The 20,908-nt window shown below is 41.7% G+C and overlaps 1 protein-coding gene across 1 annotated transcript; it reads left to right on the plus strand.

The window, feature by feature from the left end:
• The first annotated feature begins 646 nt into the window (after positions 1–646).
• LOC118398207 (carcinoembryonic antigen-related cell adhesion molecule 1-like) lies at positions 647–20,735 on the plus strand. The gene is made up of 9 exons (XM_035793310.2): positions 647–815; positions 1,089–1,427; positions 6,334–6,618; positions 7,258–7,524; positions 9,182–9,460; positions 9,723–9,977; positions 10,174–10,294; positions 17,485–17,525; positions 18,157–20,735. Exons 1-8 carry the CDS (start codon positions 767–769, stop codon positions 17,501–17,503), a joined length of 1,614 nt encoding a protein of 537 aa, XP_035649203.1. The 5' UTR covers positions 647–766; the 3' UTR covers positions 17,504–17,525; positions 18,157–20,735.
• The last annotated feature ends 173 nt before the right edge of the window (positions 20,736–20,908 follow it).

Genomic DNA, 20,908 nt, shown 5'->3' on the forward strand with positions numbered 1-20,908 from the left:
CTCGAGCTGTGGTGTTGGTGGTCTGTTACACAGGATGTGGTGCACTGGACTCGCACATCTATACAGGGTCATGAGAGACCTCAACGATGTACCCTGTACAGTAGAATAGAATAGATACTTTATTGTCCAGAATATATTTCTTTATTCCTGTCTGATATTCTGCCTCCTGGAAATTCCAGGCCTAGACATTTTGCCTCGTGTACAACTGAACTATCAAGCTGAAACCTTGTCTGGTATATTCCACTGGGTGTCAGCACTGTCAAGGCAGATGGCAAAATCAACATTTACCTAAAACAATTGCAGTAGACTTGCCTACAAATCTTTTTAGGGTATGGGTAAATAATACATGTATTTTTGGTCTTTGTTTGCCACGTGGAAAGCTATAGTAATTCCTATTTTTCAAGCAATACATTGTATTTAGATTTACTTAATGGTTGAATTGCTAAACTTACAGTAATTAGTAGCCTCTATGAGCGTATATGATGACTTGGCATAAATTGTTCGGCTATTTGACATATTTTAGGCATTCAACTAGACATTATAATTGATTTGATTTGTTCATTCTTAGTGGTAATAATAGTTTGTAGTACGTCAAAGTAGAGTGTGGTATGTAAAGGGTATAAATCCATTCAAAGAGGCGGGTTTTCTGATGTCGACACCTTTACTGGGTGTGTACCCGTAAGGAAGTGAGTACTCATTCAGTTCGTAAAAGCGACAGGTGAGCCCGCATTATTCTCTGTCGCAAGAAAGGTTCCAGACATCTGGGATGGATTTGTTTAATTTGAGGTCGCTTGTCATTTTGCTATCAGCTGTTGGTAAGATGAATGAATATATTCATTATTGTTAGGCCTACATTTACTAGTGAATACAAAATACTTTGAGATGTGTTGGCTGGGTTTGTTTTTTTGTTGGCGCATCAGGAGGTGCATTGCCGTTGTTCTAGTATAATGCCTTTTTCAGACCAATAATAGGCTAACCTTATTTCTAACTGTTCGCTAGTCAATTGCGAATAGCTTGCTCCTGTCTTGATGTCTATCACACACTTGTATGTTGAAGTGAACACCTGTATTCAAACCGGTTTCTCTCAGGATGCTGCAACGGGCAGAGCGTACTGCCAGCCGGGCCCTTGGAGGGAGTACAGGGAAAGAACGTCACGTTCAAACCCATTATCATCCCCACAGATGTTGGCAACTTTATAACAGTATCTTGGAATTTCAACGGTGGTAGTGGACTTGTACCTGTTGTCACTTCTGCGCCCAAAGGAGAGACAGTTGGCGCTGGTTACGAAGGAAGAGTATCACTGAATTCATCCACCGGCGTATTAAATCTGGCATCCTTGACGGCAAAGGATGGCGGAGACTATGCAGTGACTATGGTCACAAGTACTGCAGTACAGCGCACAGGTGCAACGTTGCTCAGAGTTCTAGGTGAGTACAGAAAGTCGTTGATTGCAAGCATGCGTAAAACGTTCATTGAATGCGTAAAATACCCGAAGTAGCCTACGCATTTTTTTTTCCAAAATCAACTTTATTGTTATTTACAACCAACTGTTTTCGTCTATTCTATTTATTCCCAAGTAGGCCCTACCTGGATGATAGGTATGCCCCTCCCCACAAATACATTTTGATGTATAATTGCCTACAAAATATTTTAAACGAGTACCAAAAAAAAATGGTTCATGTCAAAAGGCAAAAACTATCAAAGTGAGAAATAACCTGAAAAGATGCTTAAGACTCAGGGTTTTATATCCATCTTAAGGGCGTGGCCCTTTAGCTTGGAAAAGAGGGTTGTTCTTAACCACGACGTTGCGTCTACCATAAACCCCCGAGGTGCCTTATTGCTATTATAAACTGGTTACCAATGTGATTAGAGCAGTAAAAATACATGTTTTGTCATGGTAGATGGTCTGACTTTTTTTTTTTTTCATTTTACCTTTATTTAACTAGGCAAGTCAGTTAATTAAGAACAAATTCTTATTTTCAATGACAGCCTAGGAACAGTGGGTTAACTGCCTTGTTCATGGGCAGAACGACAGATTTTTACCTTCGACCACGGCTGTCAGCCATTCAGCATTCAGAGCTCATTTTTAGTCATTTAGCAAGCACTTATCCAGAGCAATTTACAGGAGCAATTCGAGTTAAGTGCTTTGCTCAAGGGCACATCAAAAGATGTTTCACCCTAGTCAGCTCGGGCATTCAAACCAGCAACCTTTCAGTTATTGGCCCAACACTCTTAACCACTAGGCTACCTGCTACAGAGCTAGGAAACAGTGTGTGTGTGTGTGTGGTGTGTGTGTGTGTGTGGTGTCACAAGATGTTTCCTGGATTGATGTTTATGCCAGGATCACAAATCAGTTTTTGCCATATCTCAATCTCAGCTAGACACGCCTACGTGATGCAATTTCCCTTTACGGTGCATTCGGAAAGTATTCAGACCCCTTGACTTTTTCCACATTTTGTTACGTTACAGCTTTATTCTAAAATAGATTAAATACAAAAATGTCCTAGTCAATCTACACACAATATCCCATAATGACAAAGAACAAACAGGTTTAAAAAAACAGAAATACCATCTTTACATAAGTATTCAGATCCTTTGCTATGAGACTCGAAATTGAGCTCAGGTGCATCCTGTTTCCATTGATCATCCTTGAGATGTTTCTACAAGTTGATTGTAGTCCACCTGTGGTCATTTCAAATGCTTGGACATGATTTTCGAAAGGCACACACCTGTCTATATAAGGTTCCACAGTTGACAGTGCATGTCAGAGCAAAATCCAAGCCATGAGGTTGAAGGAACTGTGCACAGAGCTCCGAGACAGGATTGTGTCGAGGCACGTATCTGGGGAAGGGTACCAAAAAATGTCTGCAGCATTGGAAGGTCCTCAAGAACATAGTGGACTCCATCATTCTTAAATGGAAAAAGTTTGGAACCACCAAGACTCTTCCTTGAGCCACCCAGCCAAATTCGAGCAATCGGGGGGAGAAGAGCCTAGGTCAGGGAGGTGACCAAGAATCCGATGATCACTCTGACAGAGCTCCAGAGTTCTTCTGTGGAGACGCGAAAACCTTCCAGAAGGACAACCAGCACTCCACCAATCAGGCCTTTATGGTAGAGTGGCTAGAAACAAGATTCTCTGGTCTGATGAAACCAAGATTTGGCCTAAATGCCAAGCGTCACATCTGGAGGAAACCTGGCACCATCCCTACGGTGAAGCGTGGTGGTGGTAGCATCATGCTGTGGGATGTTTTTAGCAGCAGGGACTGGGAGAATATTCAGGATCGAGGGGAAGATTAATGTGGGAGTCCTTAATGAAAACCTGCTCCAGAGCGCTCTGTACCTCAGACTAGGTTCACCTTCCAACAGGACAACGACCCTAAGCACACAGTCAAGACAACGCAGGAGTGGATTCTGGACAAGTCTCTGAATGTCCTCGAGTTGCCCGGCCACAGCCTGGACTTGAACCCAATCGAACATCTCTGGAGAGACCTGAAAATAGCCATGCAGCAACGCTCCCCATCCAACATGACAGAGCGTGAGAGGAACTGCAGAGAAGAATGGGAGAAACTCCCCAAATACAGGTGTGCCAAGCTTGTAGCGTCATATTTAAGAAGACTCAAGGCTGCAATCGCTGCCATAGGTTCTTCAACAAAGTACTGAGTAAAGGGTCTGAATACTTACGTAAATGTGATATTTCAGTTCATGTTTTTAAATCTGCAAACATTTCTAAAAAACTGTTTTTGCTTTGTCATTATGGGATATTGTCTGTAGATTGATGAGGGAATCTACAGACAATATCCCATAATGACGTTTTAGAATAAGGCTGTAACGTAACAAAATGTGGAAAAAGTCAAGTGGTCTGAATACTTTCTGAATGCACTGTATGTCAAATTAAATGGGCAATCAGGACATTTTTGGATAAAGTAATGATATGTAGCATAGGATTCTTGAAGAAAACAACTTTACACTACTTACACTACTTGCGCTGTTCTGTGAAGGGAGTAGTACACAGAGCTCTTCAGTTTCTTGGCAGTTTCTCGGCAGTTTCTCACATGGAATAGCCTTCATTTCTCAGAACAAGAATAGACTGACGAGTTTCCGAAGAAAGGTTTTTGTTTTTGGACATTTTAAGCATGTAATCGAACCCACAAATGCTGATGCTCCAGATACTCAACTAGTCTAAAGAAGGCCAGTTTTATTGTTTCTTTAATCAGAACAACAGTTTTTCAGCTATGCTAGCATAATTGCAAAAGGGTTTTCTAATGATCAATTAGTCTTTTAAAATGAGAAACTTGGATCAGCTAACACATCGTGCTGTTGGAATATTCCATTAGAAATCAGCCGTTTCCAGCTACAATTGTCATTTACAACATTAACAATGTCTACACTGTATTTCTGATAAATTTGATGTTATTTTAATGGACAAAAATGTGTGCTTTTCTTTCAAAAACAAGGACATTTCTAAGTGACCCCAAACCTTTGAAAGGTAGTGTAGTTTAACCATCGTTCCCCATCAGAATCGAAAATATAAGCTTGTTGTACTACAATGTTTGTAAACAAAGTAAATGTCAAACACTATATAGGCGCAGAACATTGCAGAAATTTTCATTTTGATATCATGGATGGTCAGTCCTTGCATCCATAGCTATGTCTGTGAATTTGAGAGTGGTTACATTTCTCCAGCCCCATCAGATTTTTACCGAAACAGAACACGCTTATTGTTATTGATATCTGTTTATTTTTATTTTTTACATTGCATAAAAGTACAGAGCTTCGTAATGGTATAGCATAAACTACAGTCGAAGAAAGCTATTGGAAAGTTATGCTGCTTTAAAAGTTGTTAATCTGGTATTCCCAGTTTTGAGGAAAAGCCTTTCAAAGTCTTCACAGTTGTCAGAGAGCTGTTCTTTGTTCACACCCATTCAGCATTGTTCACACCCTCTTAAGCCTTAGCCCCACCGTTATCTTTAAAGCTGCACTATTTCCTGGTTGCAAAAACTCTAATGGTTCACCTAATTTCAGTTTGTGACAAAACAAGCATGTTTAGTGTAGAGAATCATTGTACCATCTAAACCACTGCAAAATATATTTTCCATTAGCAAAAATATAGAATTTTCAGCTGTTTGAAGCTGGTGTACAAAACTGAATATAAAATATGCAACAACTAAACTTAACCGGAAGAGAGAGAGAGCTCACATGGAATAGATCTACTGCTTCGTAGGCTTGCTTTCAATGAGAATGACAGCTCTAGAACTCACATTTCTATGTGAATTTGGTCAGATCTCCCAAAAAGTGACATATTGCAGCATTACGAATTCACAATGGGTACAGTTGTCCGTCTACAGACGGTTGGCTGACAACGTCACAAAAATGATGGTGTGATTCTGAACGGTCAGAGAGCTAGCGACAATGACAAAAAGCTGCCATGTGGGGAATCGTAGGTGTCTCATTTCAGATAGTTTTATCTCGTTCTTGATATCATGTCTTGTTTTGAGTTTTTAAAAAACACTCGTTGGTTCGATTGCAGCCTGTGACATGGCAGACCAGAAGTCATCCCTCCTCATGTCCAGCCCCTTTGTTATTTCAACCAATCACGGCTAGTGGGAATGTTCATGTCTTTTTTCATGCCTTACCAACTAGGCTCGTAATTTAACATTGTTATTAGTATACTGGTTTGTTATTAGTATACTGGTTTGTTATTAGTATACTGGTTTGTTATGAAGGCGTATGAAAGTTCACATGTTCAAGAAGGCATTTCTGCCCTAAAAAATGCATTTAGTTGTAAAACCATTTTTAAAAACTTTGAAATGCCTCTCCTGTAAAGTAGTAATGTCCTTCATTCGCCCCCGTTCACGTGCTGCGCCACATACTCAAAGCTTTGAAGGATGGCAATGATGAGTCAGAACTAGAGAAAATGGCTTTCAGGTTATTGCAAAGTGTAAAACCACTAAAAGGTTATATACTATTTTATTAGGTCAGATTGAAATGACCCCTGTGTATTTTGGGTCAGTAAAATGCAGTTTAGTCTACGACATCACAACCATTGAATGAGCCGTCGTCTGGCTCACAACATATTCACAAAGTCTTTGCTGACAACCTGTTATTTACTATTCAGGAGTTTAATGCTTTCGCTCCCTCCCCCTCGTCTTCTACTACCAAATGACGCTGCTTAGCCTTAGAGTACGGCTTCATTAATCCGCCACTCTCCCCTTCCTCTACCTCAAAAGGCAAGTACCGACTTAACAGCTACCCTGACGCCCCTTGACCTGTTTGTCCATCACGTCACCTCATCCTCCCATTCACCTTCCTCTATCTCCGGCCTCCCCTCTTCAGAACCGGTCTCCGCCGTGACCATCACGTCCAACCTGAACGAAGCGGTCGAGTTCAACAGCACTGTGGTCTTGACCTGTTCGGCCAAAGGCTCCTTCCTCACGTACAAGTGGCTCAACGGCACCACCCCGCTGGTCACCGACGGGAAGCATGTGACCTTGAGTGCAAACTCCACAGTGCTGACCGTGGCTGGAGTGTTCAGGAAGGATCTGGTCGGACCCATCTACTGCACGGCCTTCAACAGTCTAGAGAGTGACAACAGTGCCCCCTTCAACCTCACTGTCACCTGTAAGTACATATGTTCTTATAGCCTGGTCTGACATCTGTTTGTGCTGTCTCGTCATTGTTATAAAGACAGCACAAACGGATCTGGGACCAGGCTAATATTCTTGTCCATTGATTCCACTCACGTCTCTGCTTGGCAATCTGAAAGGTTCAGGAAGAGTCTAGAGTCTAGTCTAGAGTCTTAGGAGGCTTTGTGTGACTTGGTACACTCCCGGTAGGCGTTTCTACACCCCTCTTCTGTTTACACCATCCCTGTGGACTGACTGTTATGCTGAAATCACACCAACATTCCGAGCTCTAGTTTTATCAACACTTAGATATGATATTGAGCAGTAGATCAATTATTTTGTGTGCTGGATTTAGAATAAGTCAAGCCAGCCGTTTTCTATATTGTAACAGTGAGCAGCAGGTGGATCTAAATCTGGCATCCAAATCAGGCCATTACAATGCGGGCGACAGGAAAATGCAGTTCAGATAAGATCTACATTTCGTCATAGCCCCTCTGAATAGAGCACCTGGGAGGGGATCGACCTCTCGCGGCTTGTTTTTGTTAAGATTTTATGAGCTGCTACATTGTGGTTTGCAGCCTTAGGCCTCCATTAACAACAGCCCGAACGTAACTATTTTCCAATATATTTGCAGATGGGCCAGAAAACATCGCCATGACAATCATCCCCACCGCTGAGATCCAAAAGAAGGGTTCCAACATTACATTGACCTGCTCAGCCCAGTCTAGCCCTGCGGCTGTGCTTCAGTGGATCCACAATGGAGTCCCGCTCAGTGTGGTGGGCCCCAAGCTGGTACTGGACAACGTTGCCGTGGCACAGAGTGGAAACTACTCCTGCATGGCCAGCAACGCCAAAACCTTGCGATACCTGGTATCCACAACAGCCAAGTTCACTGTAGTAGGTGAGTAGGAGTGGAACCACAAGAGCCAATGAGAATTCAAGGTTTTATACATGGATAGGAAGGGTGCTTTATTGAATACAAAGGGGGACCATGGACAGTATACTGTTAGAGACCTAGAGAGGCAAATCTTGCTCTAGTGGAACGTAAAGTAGTGAAACTGGTTGTTGCATTCAGTTGAGCTGCAGTATTCTACAGGTTCTTGTCAGTAAAATGTATTTCAGATGTTACTCATGACATTTTATTAGACGGACGTCTTCTCGTTGAACTGTTATACTAATTACAAGGAAGTTGTTAAAACCCTTTCTACATTTGAATGTTTGTTACAGCCACTTTTAACAGTTTCTTTAGAATTTGCCGTTAGTCCTCCAACCCCGTCTCAGAGAGATTGTATCATCCTTTTTAAGGTGATGCCATGAGCAGACAGACTGAAACCTGTTTCCTGGCTTGGTGCCCCTGAAGGCATAACACCAAACACTGAATGAATTTCATATGATTTCGAAGCATGCCGTACAAGTTTCAAACACAGTGACCTCGTATCATGTCAACTTTGTACGTTCCCTCGTAGTTTTTTAAAGCTAGCGAAATATGTGCTGCATGTACTGAAACTGTTTACAACGGGAGACAGGCAGTCTACCATTTTGTGAGTGACTAAAACCTGCCTGGTTGGGGGATGGTCTTTCAAAATGCCTTGAGTCCTTGTGTCGGGTGTTGTTTTCTAGAAGGAAGAGAGATTGGGGGATGGGGAATGGGGGGGGTGATTGTTGCCCATTTAGCAGTCCTTTCAGTTATTTTATGAATGTTCCCATGTACTTGGTAAAAAGTAGTGAATAAGTCTAATTATTCTATCATGAATCATAGAGTTACACATTTGACTTTTAATGGCTGACTAAAGCTGAGGAAATAGGAATTTGCCTCTGAAAATGTTTGCCATCAAGCCTGACTCGACACTTATTGACCAAAGTATTGCTTAGGCAGTTGTGAGTCACCATTGAGGGCCATGAACTTTGTGTTTAAAAAATATTATCTTGGCATTAGTTTTCCAACACTCATTAGTCGGGAAAGGAGAGATCGAGATAAACAAGACATGTGGTTTCACATGTTGTCCAAAACAAAAAGGCAAGGTTGGCTTTAGTTCCACTTATCTATTCTATTCATTATCTATTCATGTAGGTAATTTGGTTTTGCTTTGTTGACAAGTTTTTGGTACATCGGCCCATTCAAAAACTCATTGTAAAATAATATTTTATTTGATGTCACATTTTATGGAAACATGGCCTGAAATAAGCTGGACAGTGATATAGTAGCTACCCATTGGCCATATGTCAATTCAACGTATATTCCACGTTAGTTCAACGTTATTTCATTGAAATGATGTGGAAACAACATTGATTCAACCAGTGTGTGCCCAGTGGTTAGTTAGATGTAATGTCATTATTAAGGTATAATGAAAGTACAATGTTTTTTTTTAAATTTAGTAGACATCATCCAATCCATTCAACTGAAAACTAATGAATCGTTCATCAAGCTTCATGTGGTGTTTACGTTGTAAATACTTTAGTACTCTGAAATCTGGTAGTTGTAAGTGAAACCAGCTGTCTTTCAGAGTTATCATCTGGTCTGTGTAAACCCTAACTCAATTTGTCCTCTGTGTTTGTAGAGGCCCTATCCGGCACTAAGATCACAGGCCCCAATGGAACGCTTGTTGCAGGTAACAGCACGGCCAACCTGAGCTGCCAGGCAACCACCGGCACCGCCGACGCCCGAGTGTGGCTGAAGAATGGCGCGGCACTGTCTCCTAGCAACAGGGTTGTGGTCTCTGCAGACAAGAGCTCGATCACGATCAAGCCAGTGCAGAAGGAGGACAGTGGGGAGTACCAGTGCAAGCTGACCAATGCTGTGAGCACAGACTCTGCCAGCATCAAGATAGTGATCAGTTGTGAGTATGAGGGCCTTCTGACCTCTTCACTGACCCTTAACACCAATCGCAACCCTGGCCATCAAAGTTAAACAAAGTTAACGTTATATTCTACTGTTACTTTGTTCATAAATGTTACAGTATCCAAAAAGAAAAGCTTTGTATTTCACCTAAATCCATGATAAATTGTCTGTATGCTACAGTGTAGTATTATTTAGGTCAGAATGGCCAAATCCAGGGGAATTTCAAGCATAAAGCTAAAATTCTCCTTTCCATGTCACAGTTGGTCCTGAGACTGTGTCCGTGAACGGGGTCAATTCCGTAAAGGTGACAGAGCCTGTCATGCTGAAGTGTGCCGCGGTCTCTCTCCCTGCTGCCACCTACACCTGGAAGTTCAATGGGACGCTGACCGGCGTGATGACAGCCGAGTACGGCATCGATGCCGCTGTGGCCACGAACAGTGGAATTTACACCTGTGAAGCCAGCAACGCCGTCACCGGGCTGAGCACCTCCGTTGCCCACAAGCTGTCCGTCAAAGGTTTGATTGTGGAGGCTGTAGTAGTACTCAACCATTTCGCACCATGGCTCTTAGGATGTCTTCTCACCCTAACTGTTATAAGGATATTCTACTTACAAATCATGTAGCACTGTCCACGTTTATCTCGTATGAAGCCGTTGCAGTACTTTGAGATGTTCTGATGATGATAAATGGCTTTGTTCTTGGGATTCCGCAGAGGAGGGAACACCGGATGATGGTCTGACTGGCGGGCAGATCGCTGGGATCGTCATCGGCGTGCTTATCGCCCTGGTGCTCATCATCGTAGGAGTCCGCTACATGAGACGGAAAAAAACACCGTGAGTACCCTTGGTTCTACTTTTGGTCCACGCTATTCCATAGAAGCCGGTACGGCTCTGTTGGCAGACACAGCTGCTGTGTGTATTGATACACAATCTGTCATCGTCTCTAAATAGCCTTCCTGTGGATCTACAGTCCTCGCTTTCACTTCTCTCATTCGTTGGCCTCCTAGAACTTGTGCGCCTGATTGTTACCAAGTACAGTATCTTCACTCTGTTCGTAGCATCCAAACTCTCTGCACTCCCAAGCCCTGTTTCAGCAAACTCTTTGTAGATTTTCACATGTGTCCACACAGATAAAGGTACTGATTTTATTGGACAGAGCAAAGAGAGATAAAGCAGACACGGGCTGACATGCCTCGCAACATTCCAGCGTTTGGCAACTGAATTTAAAAAAAAAATGTTTTAAAGACTTTCGGGTCATGGGCGTTCTGAACAAACCAGAAAAGGAGAAATGTACCACAGGTGTCCTTGCTCAAAACCCTTATTTGTCATTGAATCTCCAGCTTGTTGGAGTACGTGTTCACGTTCTCATTCCTCACGAATAAAAGTGTTGTCAGCAGAGCAGTAGTGCTGAGCAATTTGCGCTTTTTGTGATCGGTTCGGTTTCTGCTCAATTATAAAAAAAATAATCCCGGTTTTCAATTATTTTTTTAAAACATTAAATGCATTATGTGAGTTGAATGTTGTAACAACACAGAATTCAACTATGAATAGTGACTGCCCCTTACTGCTTATCACTTATTAACCAACATTTATCACTTTAATAAAATATTTCACTTGTTGTGTATATTACATTTGTTTTATTTAAGTACTTTATTATTTAATTCCAAGTCATCATCTGATCTCTATAGAGCAGCTGCCTATGCCGTCTGACAAAATCACTATATTAGTAAAATCAAATAAAATTGTATTGGTCACATACACATGATTGGCAGATGTTATTGCGAGTGTAGCGAAATGCTTGTGCTTCTAGCTCCGACAGTGCAGTAATATATAACAAGTAATATCTAACAAATTACACAACATACACCCAATACACACAAATCTTAGTAGGAATTAATTAAGACTATATACAGTGGGGCAAAAAAGTATTTAGTCAGCCACCAATTGTGCAAGTTCTCCCACTTAAGAAGATGAGAGAGGCCTGTAAATTTCTTCATAGGTACACTTCAACTATGACAGACAAAATTAGAAAAAAAAACAGAAAATCACATTGTAGGCCTGCACCAGGCTGGGATGATTGAATCTGCAATAGGTAAGCAGCTTGGTTTGAAGAAATCAACTGTGGGAGCAATTATTAGGAAATGGAAGACATACAAGACCACTGCTAATCTCCCTCGATCTGGGGCTCCATGCAAGATCTCACCCCGTGGGGTCAAAATGATCACAAGAACGGTGAGCACAAATCCAAGAACCACACGGGGGGACATTGACAGTGAATGACCTGCAGAGAGCTGGGACCAAAGTAACAAAGCCTACCATCAGTAACACACTATGCCGCCAGGGACTCAAATCCTGCAGTGCCAGACGTGTCCCCCTGCTTAAGCCAGTACATGTCCAGGCCTGTCTGAAGTTTGATAGAGAGCATTTGGATGATCCAGAAGAAGATTGGGAGAATGTCATATGGTCAGATGAAACCAAAATATAACTTTTTGGTAAAAACTCAACTCGTCGTGTTTGGAGAACAAAGAATGCTGAGTTGCATCCAAAGAACACCATACCTACTGTGAAGCATGGGGGTGGAAACATCATCTACAAACCTCAGATTTCCCACTTCCGGGTTGGATTTTTCTCAGGTTTTCGCCTGCCATATGAGTTCTGTTATACTCACAGACATCATTCAAACAGTTTTAGAAACTTCAGAGTGTTTTCTATCCAATACTACTAATAATATGCATATATTAGCATCTGGTGGCAGGCAGTTTACTCTGGGCACCTTATTAATCCAAGCTACTCAATACTGCCCCCCTGTCACCAAGAAGTTAATAACCTGAACCAGATTACGGGCACTGGTTAAAGTAAGGAGCTTCCTCTTGAGCAGACGGCTTGATGAAAACCAGTCAATATTCATGTCCCCAAGAAAGTAGACCTCTCTGTTTACATCACATACACTATCAAGCATTTCACATATATTATTTAGAGACTGACTGTTAGCACTTGGTGGCCTATAGCAACACACCAAAAGAAAAAGTCTTTAGATGTGCCAAGAGAACCTGCAACCACAACACTTCAATAACACTTGACATAAGATCTTCTCTAACCATTACAGGGATATGGCTCTGATATATATATATATATATATATATATATATATATATATATAGCAACACCTCCCCCATAAGCATTTCTGTCTCTTCTACAGATGTTATATCCTTGTTATGCTACTGATGTATCATCAAATGAATTATCTATGTGAGTCTCAGAAATGGCTAATATATGAATGTTATCTGATGTTAGCAAGTTATTGATATCATTAACCTTATTTCTAAGGCTAAATATATTAATATGGGCTATTTTCAGCCCTTTCCGGTGTAGCTTATCAGAGATAGACATAATACTGAAAAGAGCAAACAAAGCAAGAGAAAAAATATACATTCAGCAGTCCATTAATCAGTAGGTGTGTACTGTGGAGTTGAAGCTACGAACCCATAGGCTTGGCTCTCTCATCCCTTCCAGGCTTCTGGGAGGGTGGGTGGACAATGAGCCTGTCATAACGGATCTAAGCAATGTCCCCACGTTCTCTGGCAGCTTTCATGGCTGGGATCAGTTCTTTCCACATTTGGGGCACAGCTTCAGGATAGTCCTCGTTGAGGAAGATCTACGTTCCTCTCAAGTTCTTGGCTCTTTCCAGAACAGCTTCCTTGTCCTTGAACCTCAGGAACTTGACCACTATTAGCCTGGGCCTATCACCTGGGCCGGTGGTAGGTTTTCCAGTCCTGTGGGCACGCTCCACCTCAATCTTCCTGTGGTCCATCCTCAATTTGTCAGAGATCATTTCCCTCACTTTGTCCTCAGACTCTGTCCAGGTCTCATGTGGAAATTCTGCAATTCCGTCCACAACCATTTTGTTCCGCCTTGATTGTCCCTCGAGATGGTCTGATTTATCTGTCATGGATTCGCATACAGAACTGATGTCCTCTCTCAGTGACTTACAGATTGCTGTCATCTTGCCGTTCTCCTGTTTCAACTCATCGTGCTGAACCATGGGAGAACTGCAAACTGTTCTTCAGGTCCTGGACCTCTCTGGTCAGGTCGTCCATTCTTTTATTAGTAGAATCCACAAGTATTTGGACAAAACACTTGAAGCTATTTTGTTGTTGTAATAACTGCTTGTAGGTCTTCTTTTGTTCGTTTTAAAGACCCTTTACATGTGATAGAGAGACACTGCTATCCTCAACGGTACTCCCCCCGGCTTTGGTCTTTGTCATGGTAGCTAGCAACGTAGGTTACGTTGTTACTCCTCGCAGTTCCAGACAGGGCAGGTCACAGGGAAGATTGAAAACAACACACAGAGGGGATCTAGACAGCCACAAAACCGCGTTGCGGGCTGCGTTCAAGAAAACCCACTAGCTAGCAGCTAGGCAAGCAGCGACGCCAAATAGCTCCTCAGACCCGTCCTTGGTTGGCAGGGTCACTGGAAAGAGACAAGCAGTCCCAGCAACTGATGCGTCGCGGGATTCAAACTAAGAAGCTAGCTACCAAGAACTTTCCAATACACTTTCAAACACACTTTTCAAACAAACAAAACCGAGTTATTCCTCGTTCCACATTCAACAGGAAGTGACGCTATGTTAAAACAAGGAAAAGGGAAATAAAGTTACAAGGATTTCTGATGCAAACGTGAACCCAACCACCTTCATCCAGACAGGAAGATGAGCCCGCAGATAACCAACCAGCATGACACACATTTCTTCCTACCAGAGAACTAACAAGCTGACAGCCAGTGAACAAGGGGAATGCAGTATGTTGTTGAAAGCAGATACCTGGTTGGTCAGGTTTAGACCGCCCTGTGTGCACAACTGGGTTCACACACAGCTGCACACTTGTTTAATTGGGAGAGGGACTGGTGGGTGCAAAGGCAGATACTGTTTCCTGATTAGTGTGATAAGTGGCTGCACAGCAGGCCAGGCCCCTATGTAAGATGGGGATTAGCGATTACAGGTGCCGACATTGTAGGTTTCTGGTAAAGGTCACTCTTTATAGTGAGCAGATTTTTTTTCCACCTGGTTGAGCCTATAAATGTCTGTCTCAGGTATACACTGAATCTGTTTAACCATGTTCTGATATACCTTACTGGACACTTTTACAGAGTATCCAAGTGATTTAAGCAACTAAGATATGATTCTGTTGATATTGGCTAGATCAATACCATGACGACATGTATACAGGAGATAAGTGTTCGCAAGATCTGCGTGTGTTTATCCTGGCTCTTTCTACTCATTCTGCCTGGCCTTGTCAGCCTGGATCAACGCTGTGGGTTTCAGTATTTTGAAAACAGTCGGACCACATTCCAACACTCTCTCTCTCGCCTCACACTCAGGAGAGGAAGATTCCATCTCAACAGCGGAGTCCGCCACTTTTCGCTCCTCTCTGAATCCTCTTAAGATGGCAAGCTGTCTGGGCGTGGTGCTCCTGAGCAGTGGAACGGACCCTTCCAGCCGAGCTTAAGCCTCTCTCCTCATTTCTGACGGACTGGAGAGGTGGACATAGAGTCAGTGGAACAAGGATTAGATATGGGGAAGTTATGCTCTTCTTTAACGTCCACAAGTGGAAATGGTTCTTTCCAGGATAGTCACTGGGGGAGATGCTGAGTTGAGAGTAGGATTGGAATGTTACCGTCGTGTCTGCACAGGTCTCTCTCTCTCTCTCTTTCTGTCCATCTCCCTCTTCTTCTCGCCTCATCTGTCTTTTGCTGTCTGTCACTCTTTCTAACATTCTTCCTCTACAAACCTCTCTTCCACTTGGTTTCCTCTTTTAAGTCACAGTGGCAGGTAAGAGAGGACAGTTTCCTCCATACGGTTTGTCCTGAGGGCCATTCCACACGGACATAATCCTATTTCTGTGAAGACGTGCCGTAATTCAGCCATAGTACTGGTACACGGGCACATCTGCAGGATCAAAGTGAGGACTGCCAAGTACCCGTAGTTGATAATGTCGTTATTGAGTCGTCCTCTTCCTGTGTTGTCGTCTACTGCTCTTATCAATGGCGTACAACTAGGCTAAATGATCAGATGCTTTCTGAGATGAGATCCCAGCATTAAAAATGTTACAAGATCTACCAACACTGCTCGTGTTCGTCAGGGCATTAGGGTCTGTTCATTAACCCTTTACACTCGTGGGAATTGGCGTATATGGATAGACGTAAATAGAAATGTGAATATGAAAAACATAACCATGGTATCCACTGAAAGGAAACCATTTGGAGATTATGGGAAAATGATTCAACTATAGGTGAGGACAAAACAGTTAATTAAACATAAGATTGAATCCAAAGATTACACTGTTGATTTAATGTGCATTTTACATTAACTCTACTTTTCGCCGCATTTGTTGTTATCGAAATCTAAAAATACTCTGGATATATTCAGTAACATGATAAGAATATAAATGGGAAAAAATGTGGTGTAGGTGCAACATAAGACAAAAAAAATAAGAAAATTGTTTGAGGTCTTAACTGGCATCTCCAAGTGGCTACACACCTCTCCAAATTGTGCACCGTTCCTAAGCAATGTCAATGCACTTTTATGACTCAAAGAAGAGTATTTAACTATACTGCCCTACCAAGCAAAATAGCAGTAACTGCTCATAGGGTGAAATTGAGAAAAATTACTTCAAAGTTGTTTTATTGTCCAGCCAAATTAATTGTAGGCAGATCATTGGAGGTGTGGTTCTGTCTTACTTTGAGGTTATTTTTTAAATTAATATTGGACCCTGACCTCTGGCATGACCTTTGACCCTAGACGGCTTGGTACACCCACTGCAATACGTTTCCATTACAATTTATTATTTTTTTTACACAAACTTGTGTTAACATATTTATTTGTATTTATTTTGAGGCTGTCAGTGTCATATAGTTTGATACTTGTGTCAGCAAAGAACAATAAATAATACCAAGAGAAACCGTAGACAATGCAGCAAAAGAGCTCAGTGAAACCAAGGTAAAAGGCAGTAACTGATGTGGGTGATGGCAGTTTGTGCCTTTTTTCCAGTTACTGCAAACACGAACCCCCATTTTCTCCATAACACAACACAATGGAGGCAGGATATGATATTTGTCTACATGATAAAGCATATATTTAATGTATAACAAATGTAAATAACTCATTTTTGACCAAATGTGCAGTTACTGCTCTTTTGCTTGGTAAAGCAGTATAAGGTGCTATTTTGAACTCTCCTAGCTGTACTGTTGAGGAACCAGACAAGCAGACTTGTAGTTGTTTTGTTTGGAACACTGCCCCGCATCCCCACCATCACACAATTACTGTTGGTATTTACACATTCCAAAAACAGTCCATTATAAAATCGCAATCTGGTCAGGTAGGCATCATTTGAAAGCGTGCTCTATTGCTCCCATGGCTAGCTAAGTTACAAAATACGATGTTGTAGTGTTAGGCTTTCACAAGGCAATTCAGAGAAGCAGATCGTAAGGTTGGTAGGCATAGAATAGAGCCACGAGGGCATTCGGATGCGTGTTCCCTGCCAAATTTCTTCAACACAACAAACAGACCCATTCTGTTCAGAACAGCCAGCGTATGATGCCATGTCATCTTGTAACTGTACATTTTAAGCATTGTGATCATAAACGTTGACAATTAAGAAAGGCCTCCCGAGTGGCGCAGCGGTCTAAGGCACTGAATCGCAGTTACTGTACAGCCACTGCATTCCAATTTAGGCGCGTATCAGTGTCAAAAGCTGCCATTTTCAACCCGTATATGGGTTAAAAGTGTAAAAGAGCTACCTATGGGCATTCCATCAAAGAAATGAGGAGACACAATTCCTTTGAAATGATAGCTGCCTGTCTATATTTGTCGCTTCCATGTGGGTATATGACCTAAAATCAAGTCATTCGGGATGTCAAAGCAAAGTTATCATCCCCACAACAGTGAGGCGTTTGTTTCCTCAAATCCCTTCAACGCGAGGTCATCATTCCACTAATCGCCACTATTTTCTTTCACTTTCTGTTTCAGGATCGAGTCGCCGTACTAGAAGAGATCCCAGAGGAAAGCTGGTAAGTTGCTCTGTGATAACTCCATACTATCCTCAAGTTGTTTGCGTTCCCTTGTCAGGCGACGCAAGCTAGCATTGTCCTGTGTTGTAAACAGCAGTTATCAAGGCTGTCTCCAGAGCCTGGGACAAACATATCCTTGTTGATGACATTCTTATTGCATTGCGTCCGAAGTTATAGCTGCCATTCTATGGTGCCACTCCCTATCACACAAGTCTGACCTGAAAGGCCTCTGCCTTTCAGATAAGAATGTTGACTTTACACATACTGTAGGGAGTGGGCACCAAGTCCGATTCTGGCATAGCTACCGAAAATCTGTGTACTTCTTTCGTCTGAATGAACAAGAAAGGCAAAGATCCTCATTTGGGCTATTAGCATTTTGGGAGTTGAAGTAGAACAAAAGCCAGTAGATACTGTATAGCCTGACTATTGCCAATGTTCACCTAAGAGTGAAAGACTTTCAGATGAGGGATGATGGGAGAAAAAAAAATTCTTAACTTCAGATGTTGTTCTTTTTTTACTACAGTGTTCTTAGTGATAAACTATAAGTCATGTGACTCCTTCCTTCTTTTTTTACTACAGTGTTCTTAGTGATAAACTAGAAGTCATGTGACTCCTTTCTTCTTGCTCACAGGAGCTATCAGCCCAAAGAATCAGCCAATTATTCCCCTCAAGATCCATCGCTGCAGTCTGGAAGACCAATCAAGGTGGAAACCTCCCCCAAGTCGGTCCAGCAATACAAACGTTTCATCACAAAGCCCACATAACCACAGGGGTCACAACATCCCTCCCTAGGAGCTGGTCATCTCCTTTGAAAATGGTGGTGTGTCTGGGACTCTGGGTCCTTGTGCTTGGATTGGACCGGAAAACTCCAACGCATTTATCCCATCTAACATCTATCTGTCTGTATGGACTTATATTCCTTCACACACCCTTCCCTCCTCTCCATCCAGCCCATTGGCTAAGGTAAACAGCTTCTAACCACTCCCTGGGATGCTGAACTCCTTCGCAAAACTGAGGAATGTCATCGCTTACATCAATTTCTCCACATATTCCTTAGGAAATGAAATGCATAGACTTGAGCGATGGTGGTGCCCTGTCCGTAACGAATGATCCTTTCAGCTTTGCGAAACTGGAGGAGGATTTAGTGGGGGCAATATAATGTAGAAGATTGTATGGCTGAGTCACTTGGTCACTCCTCACTGATCACAACAGGCGAATGGGCAAATATTATCTGAAACTTTCAAACAACTGACGGACACAGGTTCATAAATCTGACGTTACCACCTCTGCTTGATCCCAAGGGTAGCTTTTAAAAATATATATATATATTTTTTTTTTCTTACATCTGCAAGATCTGCTCGTAAGAGCTTCATGTCAAAACGGCAACGACAAGATCCAACACGCAGCAAATGTTAGGGGGAGAAAGAAAAGGTAAGAATGTTTTTGTGGGCAAAGACATTCTTTGGTTTTGGAGGGAAAATGTGTGTGAGTCAGGGCTGTGCTAATGAGTTTCGTTATTTGTTGTATCCCACTTTTCAAATGGATCCATCATTGATATTTGAATATTGTTTGTATTATTTTGGCTTTTGTAGTATAATACCAAAAAAATACTAAAAGTATGTTTTTAGGACCATAAATGAACAACTGGCATTTTATGTTAACTGTAACACAACCCCTTTTACCTACTTCTTAGCTTTGTGAAAAATGACATCCTTGTTTTTAAGTCACTAGTATTTATTTTTTTGTAACCTTTAGTTGAATTGATTGAGCTGACGGTGTGTTTTTTTTAATCCAATAAATAATAATGAGTAGTTTGACAGCACACACATTTGTGTGTGACGCCCAGTCACACACGCCTTCAGTTAGAACACACAGTACTATGGGGTGAGTTCATTATCTTTTGTGTTTTCTCCCATACATTAAAGTCAATGGGGAGGGGGGGAGGGTTTAATTCTTGAAGATGACCAGGGAGAAATCGACAACTTTACCTGAACAGTTTTTTTTTTTACTGTTAAAAGGGATAGACCAGCTCAAATGACAAAATGGCACATCAATAAACTGCTCCCTTTGTAAATATGATTTACTTCATGTAAATGTGAACTGTAATGAACATTGTATTTTTTTAGGCTTGACACTCTGTCATCTATTTGGGGTTTCTTGTTCAATCTGAATTTGAATATTTCAAAACGTCATACATTTTCTCAGGTTGTTTACAATAATGCGTATTATTCTTTAACGACTGAACTGCCTATATTCATGGGTCATTTTCTCTTTGTATAGACACACCTCTGAGATGTTTGTTTTAGTTTATTTATTCTTCTGTTGCTACTGCTATTTGCTTTTGTTACAGTCTGGTTTATTTTCAAAATGAGCTTTACTTCCTGTGTCTAGCTAGCCAACCCCAGTCTCTGTATTCCCCCCCCCCCGCCCCTTCTCTCTCTCTCTCTCTCTCTCTCTCTCTCTCCTATTTGTTCCTGGGATTTGGAATGACACAACATAAAGGCGGACCAACGGTTCATTTTTTAAATCCTCTTTACTGGTGAGATAACCGAGAGGATTTGTGTCTCGCTGCAGTTGGTGTGTGTATGCAATGGTGTTCTCTCCTCTCCTCTCCTGCCCCACCAGTCTCCCTGTTTCTTCACAGGTATACCTCAGAAACAAAGAAAGAGAAAGAAATAAAGAAAGAATGTAAAGACCTGCATTAACAACACAGAGACAAGGAATCCCTGTGGTGGGCAGGTTGTGTGCTCAGGGTGGGAAACCGACACCCTGAGCACAGGGGTGGGTTAATTAAACCATCCATATTTTATCTGAACCACATTTACATTTGAACTGGATTTGAAACCACACATTTACATTTGAACTGGATTTGAAACCACACATTTACATTTGAACTGGATTTGATCCTCTTGTAAACACATTCCTATATGAGCGTGTGAATTGTAAACACATTCGCACACTCATAAAAATGAGGTCTACTGTTGAGTGCAGTTAGAATGGGAATATGAATGTGCAGATGAACAAACACTACAAGGTGCAGGAAGTGCTTGGTAGTGACCAGGCTATCAAGTTCATTTTCCTTGAATCAACAATGGCTTTTTTTTTTTTTTTAACTGTTGGTCTGGTTTGGTGTTAAAACAATGGGACAATTGTGTAACACTGTACTTGAATGTAAAAGAAAACCCAATAAAATGTTTGTGTACAAAAATCCCTTGATCCCTTTTATGTCATAAGATTTCAACACATCTATGATCTCAAGCTTTTTGTTGTTAGTGTATTAGGTTTCTTGGGTTAAAAGTGCTGTGCATATCTAACAACAGTGTGTATGTAATAAGGCATGACATCAAATCTACTGAATGTAGAATGTTTCTAAGCAATTATCT

This window comes from Oncorhynchus keta, chromosome 19, assembly GCF_023373465.1.
Source record: "Oncorhynchus keta strain PuntledgeMale-10-30-2019 chromosome 19, Oket_V2, whole genome shotgun sequence".
NCBI lineage: Eukaryota > Metazoa > Chordata > Actinopteri > Salmoniformes > Salmonidae > Oncorhynchus > Oncorhynchus keta.

What these genes read in the sequence shown, in the direction of transcription:
- LOC118398207 (XM_035793310.2), top strand. Translation starts at nt 767, where the DNA reads ATGGATTTGTTTAATTTGAGGTCGCTTGTCATTTTGCTATCAGCTGTT. An exon ending in CATTTTGCTATCAGCTGTTG is followed by an intron (nt 816 to 1,088) that starts GTAAGATGAATG and finishes GGTTTCTCTCAG; the next exon opens with GATGCTGCAACGGGCAGAGC. An exon ending in AACGTTGCTCAGAGTTCTAG is followed by an intron (nt 1,428 to 6,333) that starts GTGAGTACAGAA and finishes TCCCCTCTTCAG; the next exon opens with AACCGGTCTCCGCCGTGACC.